Raw genomic sequence first — 12,348 nt, forward strand, 5'->3', positions numbered from 1 at the left:
TGCTTCTATGCACTTTATTAATTGGAAGTGCCTAAAATATCAATTGTGGTGTCAGGAAATTTGTGTGTGTTAGTTTTCATACGAGAGGAAAGAACAGTGTAATGGAGCCATTATAATTTTTCTAAAAGATGAATGAAGGCTGGAGAAGAATTTCCTTGAACTCGATATTTTTTGCAAAGGATGTATTGCTCGAAAGAACCGGGTAGGGGTAACCGGCGATGAACAAAAGAGAAACAAGTAGCCTCAGTAGACTTGCGCAGGCAAAGTGGGCATTCTACAAAAAGGAGAACCTAAACCAGGTGAAAATAAAAGCTTTCAAATAAGGAAACAATTCATGAGATGAATGCTCCTTTATTGGAGTTTTCACGACAAGACTCAATTTGATATTTCTTGTGGACTGTGTTTTACATTTTTCTCTTTCCTCTGGGAGCCCCACATTTCCAAAATCTACACTTGCTCGGTTGTCGGGCGTCCTTAGGTGACTTCCTCTGGGACAGCGGCGGCGGCACCTCGAGAGCTCCCCACTCATACGACGACAAACAAAAAAAACCTTGCTCACACATTCATGGCCAACAACCATTCAAATAACACACCTTCCAATAATGGCGCACAGTAAAACAAATGAGTTATTTAGCGTATGGCTACCACTCGCGTTATCGCGCGTGGGGCAATCAGGGAGCGAGACATGAACATTGACGACAGCAGAGCAGTCAAAAATGAAATAATTCATAATGTGGTGCTTCCAAATAATAATGAAGATAAATTTCATCTGCCGAGTAAGTGCTGAGCCCCAAGAAGAAGACGGGACAATTTTATCTCGCACATCATGAGACATGATAGCCTAATGAAGACAATCGTGGAATGGAGTTAATTTTTTCCGTAGAGATATCGTGGAACACTATTAAACGATACACAAAGATATGGTGCTGCCCATTTAATTTTAATTTGACAAACAGTGCTACATATGTTTTGATCATGCACTCATTATCATATACTGATGATGATTGCAATCGAAACACGCGTTAAAGAGTTTGTGAAATTAAAATTAAGTGCACAGTGCGCTATCTTTGTGCATCATTTAATCGTAAAAGGACTAGTTGATGGGAAGTAAGGGAAGGGAAAACCCTGCGTGAGTTGCATAGGAGAGGTTTAAAGGATGCAAAAAAGAAAAAAATGTTGACAGGTAGGAGAGAAAAGTCGAGATATGCATCTAACCTATCGTGACATAAGATGATGATGGTGAGAAAGGGGCTACAGAACATGCTGATCTGTGAGCTTTCCTTTTCCCACCGTGTGGATGGCATGCGTTGGTACTTACTGTCCCCTCGAGGTGTGCAGCAGGAGGGTGACCAGAGTGGACGTTCCGGGACACGTGCAGTTGTTAGCGAGCAGCGCGTACTTGAACTCGTCCTCGCAAACCACGTGCTCCGCGAACTTGACGTGCAGTTTGTTCTCGGGACGGAAAATCTGGACGTACTGCGGCACGACCGGCGCGAAGTCCTTGACGGCCCACGAGCGCAGGATTGTGTGCTCGTCCTGTTGGGCCATGCACACGGAAAAGATATCGAGATAAGAATGTTAACAAGACTCGACCGATTCATCGTCGGCATAATCACGACCGTTTGATCGGTCTTAATAGATTTTCCAAGAGGAATAAATGAGGGAGAAAAATACGACGTATTTCTCAACTCTTCTCTATGGTAGTTGAAATTTTCGCAATTGAGATACATGTTATTATTGTCAAGTACAAGGACTCCATAAACTTTGAAGATACCAAGATGACAGCGTAACTCTTAAGGAGGTCGGTTCGTGACTACGCGATTCAAGAAAAATCATTCCCGCGTACGTCATTCAAAAAAGGTTTTGTTTTCATAGACTACATTCCTTGAAGCTAAAATGAAAAATAAGGGTAAAGAGAATACAGATCAATCGATCCTAATATTGCTAATCAAACACTTTTTCCAACTAGTTGAGATAACCTTAACGTCATTTACGTGAAAAAAAAAACGTGATTTGACTTCAAACAACTTAAAAAAGTGTCCGGCAACAAGCTTAAGCTTAATTTTATCATGATTATTATATCATAACAAAAATTATAACGGTTTTGCATCAAAATGAAATATGTGAATCAAAAATTATTTTGTAATGCTCAGACATGTGCCTACATTAGGGGCTGTGTATAAATGCGGACTTAATTACACAATTTCTAAAAAGTATAGCAAATATAGCTCATTATTTTCTGGGAGACGTACCGCGGCGGCCTTGTCGGCGTAGCTCCTGGCCGCCAGCACGAAGCACGCCTCGGCCTCATTCATCCGCGCCCGCGCCAGATCACCGTCCTTGAGACACGAGCCCTGGATGTAGATGACCCTCTGCGCCCAGATGGGCACTTGAAGAATCATCCTCATTGTCGTGTCCAGCTCCATTGGCGAGAGTAGCACCACATAGTAGTCCTAAAAAAAGAAGAAGATATTCTGGCCTATCACACACTTATCAACAATTTGTTTTTATCAATACCCCAAAAAATGCCAATACATGTAGTTGCGTTGGTTAGTTCACGCGATTGAAACTTGGATAACGCTTTTCAATATGACTTATTTACCCTCACTACTAGTTTCAACTAGTTGTAAGGGTAGAAAAGTCATCACAATTAGTTATTCAAGTAGTCAGAAATGTAACTGAGAGAGGGAGGATTAAGTCTAATTTGAATCAACTGTTCCCTTCAAATGTCGAAAGTGAACAAATTCCATTGCCGCATAGACCATTTCATTGAGATAAGTTGGTGAAATTGCAGAAATAACATACATGAAATAAACAAGTGTTTATATATATGATAATAAACTTACGAACGGTGTTTAGTCGGTCGCACAAAATATTTTTGGGGAATTTAAAGAAATTTGGGAGGTGGGGGGCCTTAAGCTCCTATAACACCTTTCCTAGTTATGTTCCTTTAAATAATAATGGAGGAAAAATAAACTTATACGGGCTGTATCTGTAAAATGAATCAAAAAGGTCAGAGATACTCAGGCATAATAAGTAACCGTTGGAACAAAGAAACAACATCCACTTCGATACTCATTGCACTTCCCAAAATATATCATGCAGGATCACGAAAAAAATGTTTAAATATTATTATAACGCAAACTATAAGTAATTACGCTGTTATTTTCGTAGTATTTAACTTTAATACACACCCACAAAAAAAAAGAATATTCAGATCACAAATCTGCTATTGTTGCTTTCCCTAATTTTCACATTAAATGTTCGGACCCTTTACTGAACGCAAAATAATATTTATCGATTCAGCATTCCAGCATAAAGTTTTTACAAGGTAGCCTTCACAGAAATGCACAATATCCATTATCCATATCCCATTGTCCATATCATACTAGCCCACTTGCACCAAATATCTTCAAAAATTCAATGTTTCCAAATTTACGAAGCACTCCAGAAGGTCTCGTAAAAATTAGTAAGCAATGAGAAGAATAAATTTAGCCCCGTCTCACCTGTAGCAGAGGGTGTGCGTAAAATTCGTTGAGAAAGTCCATTATGGTGTCCGCATGCAGCGTCGTGCTGCACACCACAACGTGTTTCTCAGACTGAGCCCTGTGCGACGAGTAGCTGCCGCCGAGTTTCTGTCGCTCCATCCACGTGAAGGCAAGCTGCTCGAACTGCGAGAGAAGAACAAAATTTTCGTTGCAATTCATAAGCTATCACATCAATATCACTATAAGAGTGAGCTATAAACAATTATTTCTTAAAAAATTTAAACTTCGTACTGTCAATCAGTACCAAATTAAATTTGACGAGATTTCTATACAGCTATTGCGGAAGAAAAAAAACTTTAATGAAAAATACTAATGTTTAGTTGAATTTTGGTTAAAAAATATAAAGTTCTATGTAGGTTTACTAATTTTTGTTTCAACCTCCATTTTGATAAGAAGCAATCCAAAAAATCAAAAACCACTCACTACTCAAGTAGCACACATAATTTTACGGACAATAACTTGTTAGTAATATAATATATAAATGATTACTAGAATACAAATGTGAAAAAGTACGGTAGCTTTAAGATTTTCCCAAAAGTTAACACTTGAAAGGATTCATTTCAATTGAATTGCGCTGAGAAAGTTTTTATTTTCCTCGATAAATATTATATGTGATAATGATATGAAATTCGTTCAATAGTGTTATCTTATTGACATGCCACGTTGAATAAATTCAGTTCAGATATAGCCTCCCAAGGGACTAAGAAAATACGAAATATGACAAGGAATTACGGTAATTACTTAAAAGTTTTATCTTACAGCAGGTAATACATGAACGCCATACAGCAGAAATCATCAAGATGAACGCGAAACTAGGCATACGTGACAGAAAAAAGTTGTCATAAATAAATTCCTCCATATAATATTGAAAATTAACTTTATACTTAACATTTCTCGTGGGCTTTAAAACCTCAAATGTACGTATCCTGGAACCTATGCCATTTTCACACAAGAAAATGAAGTGAAGCTTGAATTCGTAACTTCTTAACGATGGTAGAACAGCATTTAAAGGCAAGCATGTCTCAGAAGACGTGAGGACTCTTTAGCAGTAAGTACCGGTGGCCTTTTTTTTCATACATTCACTGAAGAGATTTCGTTGAAAAGAAAACCAAAACGTGCATTTATTTTTCAAAATTTGGTGCCTCGGAGGGCTGAGAAGTATTCACACTTGAGAAAGAGCGAGGAAGGTGCTGAGAGCGGGCTGAGTGACCAAAACATATAAATAAACGAGAGCTATGAAAAAGTCAGAGAATTTCAACAGCTTTTTTCATACCCTGGGACCATGGTGAAAGAAATGAATTTATACAGAGTACCTATATATTTTTCATCTACTTAAGAAAATATGGTATTTTACGTGGTTAGAGATTAGTATCACCATATCAAGTATGAGATACTCCTTTCGTAGTGGCTACGGAGAGAGAATGTAAAAGAAGGTCAGAGGAAGGGGAAGGAATGTAGAAAGGAATGGGAAAGCAAATGACCCAACGGAGTCAACTTCAGTTTATAAGAGGAGAGAAGATTCAAGGGAAGATACTACGGCACAAGCTTTAGTCTCTCTCTTCCCTGAAAACATCACGGGAGTGAGGCGACGTCAAATTGCCAGTAACTTGTCACTAACTCCACCATTAATAAGACTTTGGCTCCGTAGTGTTGACAAAATATCGTTCTAACCCGATGCATGATGGAATCCAATGAGAGTAAAGATGTTGTACTCTTCCCTCCACAAGCTCGCTTCACTACCTGCAAAAAGAGGGCAAGGAAAACTGAAGGCGTTCTAGAAGTGGGTGTGGGAGAGAAGACGTGATTTAGAGGAAGAGGAAGTGGAACGATAAAGTACAGGATGGAGTAAGCGAGGAGAAAAATGTCTCAAAGAAATAGGAAGGGGAGAGAGAATTTGGATGGAGCGAATACTGAGCGGGGAAGGGTTGTGTAAAACCAAGTTAGAGGGAAGAATAGTAGGCAAGCGGGGAAGGAGGAGGAAGGGAATAGGATTTGTTGATAGAATGAATTGGAGTAGGGCTTACTGGTAATTGAAGAAAAAAGTTCGATTTGGGTTTAAGAGCAGTCCGGGTGACACGAAAAATGCTCCATGTAAACCCTCCTTTACCGGAAAAATACCGTTTTAAGGGTCAGGGGTAATAAATCCTTCGAGACAGGAATCTCTATTCTCTGAAAGCTGGAAAGAAATGAAGTTCAGCGTGTGTTAAATAGTGAAAAAGGAAGCAGATTTAGGGGAAAAGAAATTCTTCCCTAGGGGATCGCGTTAGTGTGATGGCTACAGTGTTGGATTCACACTTGGTGAGCCCGGTTTGGAATCCCGGAGGTAGCAGAAAGGTTTCATAGAACGTCCGATCCCTGCAAGAGAGCCGTGTGGAGGACACTTCAAGCGCAACACTCCGTCCGTCGAATGGGACGTTTAGGCGCGTACCTCTTGGCATCTTTTGTTAAGAGCAGGCTAACGATGACGCCAGGTTTTTCTCCACCCTTCCTTCTCTTACGGAAAAAATTACGGTCGCCTGCTCAAATACCATAACGTACCATACCTTTCAAATTCTTCCCCAATTTTGATAGGGAACAAAGAGACACTAAACCTCCCACGCCTGACCGATGGATCCGCTCCTGATCCTAACTCAGCACCTCGTCTTTTCGGGTGAATGAGCAGCCTTCCCTTGTTTTGGAATCAAATCTCGTTCCGCACCATCAGAAAGCGAGTCTCATCGGCGTGGAAAATCGCATCGAGGGGACGGTGTGCACTCACCTGGGTGGGTAGGACGATGAGCGCGACGCAGATCATGATCACCATGAAGAGCTGCGACGGCCATATGTCCGGCACGAAGTCTCCGTATCCGACCGTCGAGAAGGTCACCACAACGTAGTAAGTGGACTGGAACAGGTTGAGATGTCGGTGGCCGGCTCGCTGGAAGTGTTGGATGCCGCAGACGCTGAAGGAACGAGATGAAAAATAACTGGTTCAAAAGGGGCAAAACGGAACAGGTGTTTCATCACATTTTCCGGTTCCCTTTTCCATTAGTAGGAATAGGCACCGGGCGGCAGTCCTTTGGACGCTTGTGGAAGCTAATGACACCTGAGGAAGTGGCCATCAGGGGATGGCCCATTGGACAATGCTTCCTTCCCTGATAAGAACGCGATGGGAAATATCTTTCGGTGGACAATGAACCTCGCTCCCGCAGCCCTTCCAAGACTTGCAGCCGACGCAGTCGAAAAAAGTCACTGTCTGTGAGACGCCACGCGATCTTTCACCAGTCCGAGGGGACTGCAAAAGGAGGCCCAATTCCATCCCACAGAAGGATGATTTCTGTTGCCACTTCGGCCGCATTTGAATTGGTTTTCAAATATGTCTGCGGCGTGGCGATGAGTTGCAATCCACTTTTTCCCAATATTTTGCAGTAAAAAATTTGTAATTGCGAGGAATGGCAATGAAAATTTGTGAATTTCATAGATCACATCATCATCAACATAGATTTCGGTTTACCCCCGTTTTAGTAAATCTTATTTCCCTGCGAAACTCGGATCACACATGTCCATGAACTCAGCGAGTAGCGACTTTTGTAAACCCATTTGATTGCGCGATGGATGATAACTCTTTAAGAGGCCAACTTGAGGATCCTCTTTTGTAATATTCGTGCACATGACCATTAGTCGGGCGCCCTCTGCAGGATTTAGTCATTTACCCATTTGGTACCTGAGAGATATAAAATCATTATCGCCGAAAATTCGAAGCATTCGTAATTTAAACCGTTTGAAAAATGATGCTTTTTTAGGAATCCGTAAATAAGTTAGGTAAACTATGCCAAAAGGTTTGACGGTGGGAAAGAAAGAGTCGTGACGCTGCTGCAGATATAAGGAGGCGGTCGGTCGGGCATCAAAGGCACCGCTGATGCAGTTGTACTTTGGATGCCACTTGGAGAGCATGCAGAGTGATTTGTACCGTTCGATAAACGTTATACATCCGAACAACAATGTGTAGAAATAGTCAATCGTTGTAGAAATAGTTGATCCGAATTAAGTTATGGGTCGACTGATTTTAGTGCATTGCTACCGCCAGCCTTACCACTTTGTGGCACGCGCGCTGACAATAAGATAGCCCTAAAAATAGAAAAGAACTCCTTCACGGAAGGTGAGAGGAATTTTTAATGATAGGAGGAATGAAATTTTCACTAAATCTTATCCCCTAGGAGATGAGATGAATTGCTACTGTTTTGATGATGTACTTTTCATTCTTCTCCGAGGGTAATCACATCTTGAGGTTTAAGTAAGTTGGTGTGATATATTTATGGAATCATAAGGTTATTTAAAAACAATGGGTAACTACCTATTCATTATTACTGGTCCTTCGGTAGAAAGGATGATATGCTGGCATACGTTTGGTTCGTTGAATTGTTTTATGTTAACTTCCTTCCAGAGGATAACGCGAAACTTGTTTTAAAAATTTCAATAACTAAATGTATTTTAAATACCAAAAATAAATGCGCATAGAAAAAAGATATTGACCTAATTTGTTCTTAGTACTAAATACCAGCATCAGCTTGACAAAAGCAAATTTTACGGGTGCGGAAGCTATGAAGATGATTACGCAAACATGACACATCGCCCTTTCACGAGAAAGACCTAACTAACCACCCCACTAAGGAGAAACATGCACTATTTCAAAAGGCTCACGACTACCTTTCCCAAGTAGCAGCCCGATTATACAATTTCCGTACTCTTACTCGGCTTTAAAGCTTTCCTCCAACGACTAACGCCACGTTGCAAAGGGCACTTAGCAAGAAGAGGCAATGCTCACCTCCAAGAGGAATGCTCGCAAGACGCGAATAGGTCCGGGGGACACGCGAACGCACTATGCTCGAACTATCCTCGTATCATGCATTAAATCGCGAGAATTGGAGGATGAGGAACCGTGAGATTGAAGGGAGCTGGGGGAGTGGTAAAGAGACGGAGTGATTTGAGAGCGAGTGGATGGCGGCTGATAAGGAGTGAAAATTGGATTTCTCGCCTACCACCACGGTGTAACACGGTCTACGGCCTGCCGTCACGGAGCTCCGAGCCGAGTCGTAGAGGCTATAAACGTCCTTCCCTCTTCGCATCAAAGTCTCCGCCTTAAGGTCGACTACGGGTAACTGTGGACGGTCTTCTGCGACTTCTAAAGTATATTCAATGACGTCGAATCCATCTCTCCGCGGGGGTGACCCCCACCAAGATTTCGTCGGTTGGGGCATTCATTCCCCAAGGCAATGTGGTCAATGATATGTGAAGCCCGTTGGCTTGGTAGCCTTGACGTTACGAACCGTGAGTGAGGCCGTAAATATTGTGAGAGATTCGAGGTAAAATTGCCAAAAATAAATGCCTTGCACTCTGTACACGTTATGTAAAATAATTACGATGGAAAGGTAATTTTCTAAAACATAAGTTATCGATGGGATGGTGCAAATTTTGAAATATGATACTTAAAATTTAAGTTAAAAAAAAATATTACTGCTCGGAACTTGGGGATCAATGGAGGGTTAAATAAATTTGAGGCTTAGACAAAATATTTCCCCAGATTTGTTCCCAACAAAAATGTAACACACACCAAGGTTAACATATGGGAGAACACGAAAATATCATTCAATTTCATTTCATTTTTCCCAGGTAAAATTGAAAAAAAAAATCACTTGACCCAGAGCAATTATTCATCGGGTCTAACGAACTAAGAATGGAAGTCATACGTGCAAAAAAACGAGTAAATCTTGACTCCAGATTTTTTCTCAGCGCTTTCTGTATGTACAAGTCATTTTCTCAAACAAAAAATCAAGTCTTGTCTGAGTGTAGAATGTGTTCACCAATTGAGCTTAAACAACTCCCTTAATTCCAAAAAACCATTAGCGAGAGAATTTTGAATCATCTAGATACAAAGATTAACAACGGGATTTGACGTGTGATTATGTTGGCCAACCGACGAAAGAGTCTGAATTAGAAGTAGAAGCAAAAGTTCACCCGTATGAAATCCCATTAGAGACAAAATTATCGGTTATATAAAAGTTTCATGCTGACGATTGGTATTGGTAGCTGGTAGGCATTATCAATGATTGGGCATTAGGCCAGCTGATTGACGATTTTCGACAAATATTACCAAAAAGTATGAATTTCAGAAAGTTTAATGACTTCTATCATGTCGACTAATGTAATTCCGTTTGCGGTATTCTTTAAATGCCTTTTAGTTAATCAAAATTGAATCAGTTGCCTTGATGGAAAAAACCTGATGAGTATATGAGCGCAGCAGTAATTGGATGCATATGAAATAACAATCATTTAACAAACATGTTATGAAAATATAATATTAAAATTCATAAAAGTGACACAAACTTCCGTGAATTTAATGTATAAGTGGAGCACCAAATAGTCAACCAGTACGAAAAACCTGGCTCGCTGGTAAACCCAGGAAATTTCTAATTATACTGGACTACCACATCTATTTTAAGTACACATCGTTTTAAAATTAAAGTTTCAACTCTAAAGCACAATATTTCCGTAAAAAAGTTTTAATTTGATAAATGAGACATTAAGTCAACCAGAAAAATGCACTGGACTACTGCCCGATTATTCCAAACCACCATTGAGGTCACGTTCACTGAAAGACGAAATCCTAACGTATTAACAGAGTTTAGTAGATGGAGGGGAAAAGGTAACTTATGATGAAAAAATGACAACCTCATATAGTCATTCTGTCATAAGTTTAAAACAATTAAAAAATACGAATGTCGCCGACTACATTTCATGAGTCGCTGTCATTATTTGCAATCCAGTTCATTGGCTCATTCTGGGAAGGCCTTTCATTGAGTGAAATAATCACTCACAAGAGAGTAAACAACAAGCAAAGCGAGGCCATTTTGCAAGGAGTAGTTGAGAAGCGATGACTAGCTCCGCCAGAGCGTGATGTCATCAACTTATCTGCGAGAGAGCTAAGGCTGTCGATTTTTCACCGAGAATAACTCGAGAAGTAGGCAGTGGATTGGGAAACGAAAAAATATGGCCCCCCATATTTTTCAAACTCTATCTCAACAGGCAGTAAAAATATGGCGAACGAGCCCAATCAAGTATTCACATAGACGATAACGATCAGACCCCAAAAACAAATGCCGTCGCTCAGGCGCTGCTCTCAGGGAATATTGATGAAGTGTGACCGCGCAGTGAACCGCCACGTCCTTCCCTAACATTCCCCCTCTCTCCCTGCCTTCTCAACCGAACGGTTTCCCTTCCCCAGTCTCATTGGGATCTCAAACACGTCTCCGTCCATCAAAAACAAATCCTTCCACATTCCACCGAACCTTGTGCTAGTCAAACCTGCCATTCCACCCGCTGGCACATACAGTCAAAACATTCATAGGTTACCCGAGTCGGAACGAGCGACTCAGATCTAAAAACCGATCCTTTTTCTCAACTATCGTTAATTATCCCGCGAAATATATTCTCCTTATTTAAAATTCCTCTAAGTCCCAATCCATTCGTCTATCTATCGATCTTCTCCCCCTCTCATGAAAACAGCATTCCTTCTGATAATCACATGCCACGTCATGAATTCAGAATTAGATGAATCAAAAATAGATATTTGGACTAATTTTAAGGAGAATATAAAATGGCTACAACTATGCATCTCCTCCAACAATGATCCAATGAAAGATGTAAGCTGATAATTGTTTTCCGGGTTAATGCCGCGTTGACTCACCGTGACACGAATACGGGAGCTGGAATGTGCCCGAAACTGTTGTCCACCAATATAAATAACGAGGCACTAATTCAAAAACAGTTATCAATTTAATCACCGCGGAAGCCTCCGCGTACCAAAGTTGTAAGTTGTTTTGGAAGGAAATATCTCATATACGATTTTTAAGCTAAAGATCCCTTAATTCGATTAATTTTTGCATTAAATGCTAGTTACAAAGTTTCTCCTGATACTGCCCAATGATATTTTCATTTAATTCATTCCTAAATTTCATCAGTACTCATAAGATCTTTTCCTATTTTATGAGTCTTCAACACCGCAAGGAAATTTATTGCATTTAGGTATGGATCAAATATTTGTCACTCCGTCGTTTACCTTTTTTAAACGAATTAAAACACACAATTCACTGTTTAGACTCATACAGAGGGTAGGTAAGGTACAGAGGCATGGAGTTATTATTGATTAACTCCATGCAGTAGTTTAGTAAAACTCCATGCCGCCGAACAGCACCGTTGGGATTTTTGCATTTTCGGTCAAAGTTTGCAAAACAATTGAATGTTTAAAACACCATTTCCACGTATAGGAATAACTTAATATCATATGGGGAAAAATTGTTTGTTTGACATTATTGTCATAATGAATTGCCAACTTAGATTTTTGCAGTTACTCTGTTATATCACAGTGTGATATTCTCTCATTTGTTGTGAATATTGTTTTTTCGAATTTTCTTTTTGCTACCGGCAATCCGCACAGGGTGCATTTGTTTAAATTTTTATTTATTTATTTTCTTTTCTTTTATGAATGTATCAATTCTGAAAATGTAAAAAAATATAGTTATTTTCGAGAAGGATTTGAAGCCGTGAATCAATGTTTATCTGGCGAAGATTCTACCGTGAGCGAAGCTAATAATGTATGTTTTCTATAAGAGCATTCATCACAATCATGAGATAATGCTAGTTATACATCCAATCATAAAAATGATAAATTAAGTTGATGCGGTTAATTTTTGTACTGAATAATGAGAATTATTACCACATGATCTACGAAGCATGGATTCGTAGATGCAGCTGATAGGAGGGA

At 40.0% G+C, this 12,348-nt stretch overlaps 1 protein-coding gene across 7 annotated transcripts in view; it reads right to left on the bottom strand.

Moving 5' to 3' along the window:
- Positions 1-12,348, bottom strand: part of LOC124164161 (potassium channel subfamily T member 2) — a 568,139-nt gene that overhangs the window by 43,259 nt on the left and 512,532 nt on the right. For all 7 annotated transcript variants that reach the window (XM_046541370.1, XM_046541401.1, XM_046541385.1 and 4 more), the window contains exons 8-11: positions 6,307-6,490; positions 3,507-3,671; positions 2,253-2,453; positions 1,319-1,536 (exon numbers count right to left, since the gene is read on the bottom strand). In XM_046541370.1, the coding sequence (XP_046397326.1) occupies positions 1,319-1,536; positions 2,253-2,453; positions 3,507-3,671; positions 6,307-6,490 (768 nt within the window). The remainder of the gene's footprint in view (positions 1-1,318; positions 1,537-2,252; positions 2,454-3,506; positions 3,672-6,306; positions 6,491-12,348) is intronic.

This window comes from Ischnura elegans, chromosome 1 (genome assembly GCF_921293095.1).
Source record: "Ischnura elegans chromosome 1, ioIscEleg1.1, whole genome shotgun sequence".
Classification (NCBI taxonomy): Eukaryota; Metazoa; Arthropoda; class Insecta; order Odonata; family Coenagrionidae; genus Ischnura; species Ischnura elegans.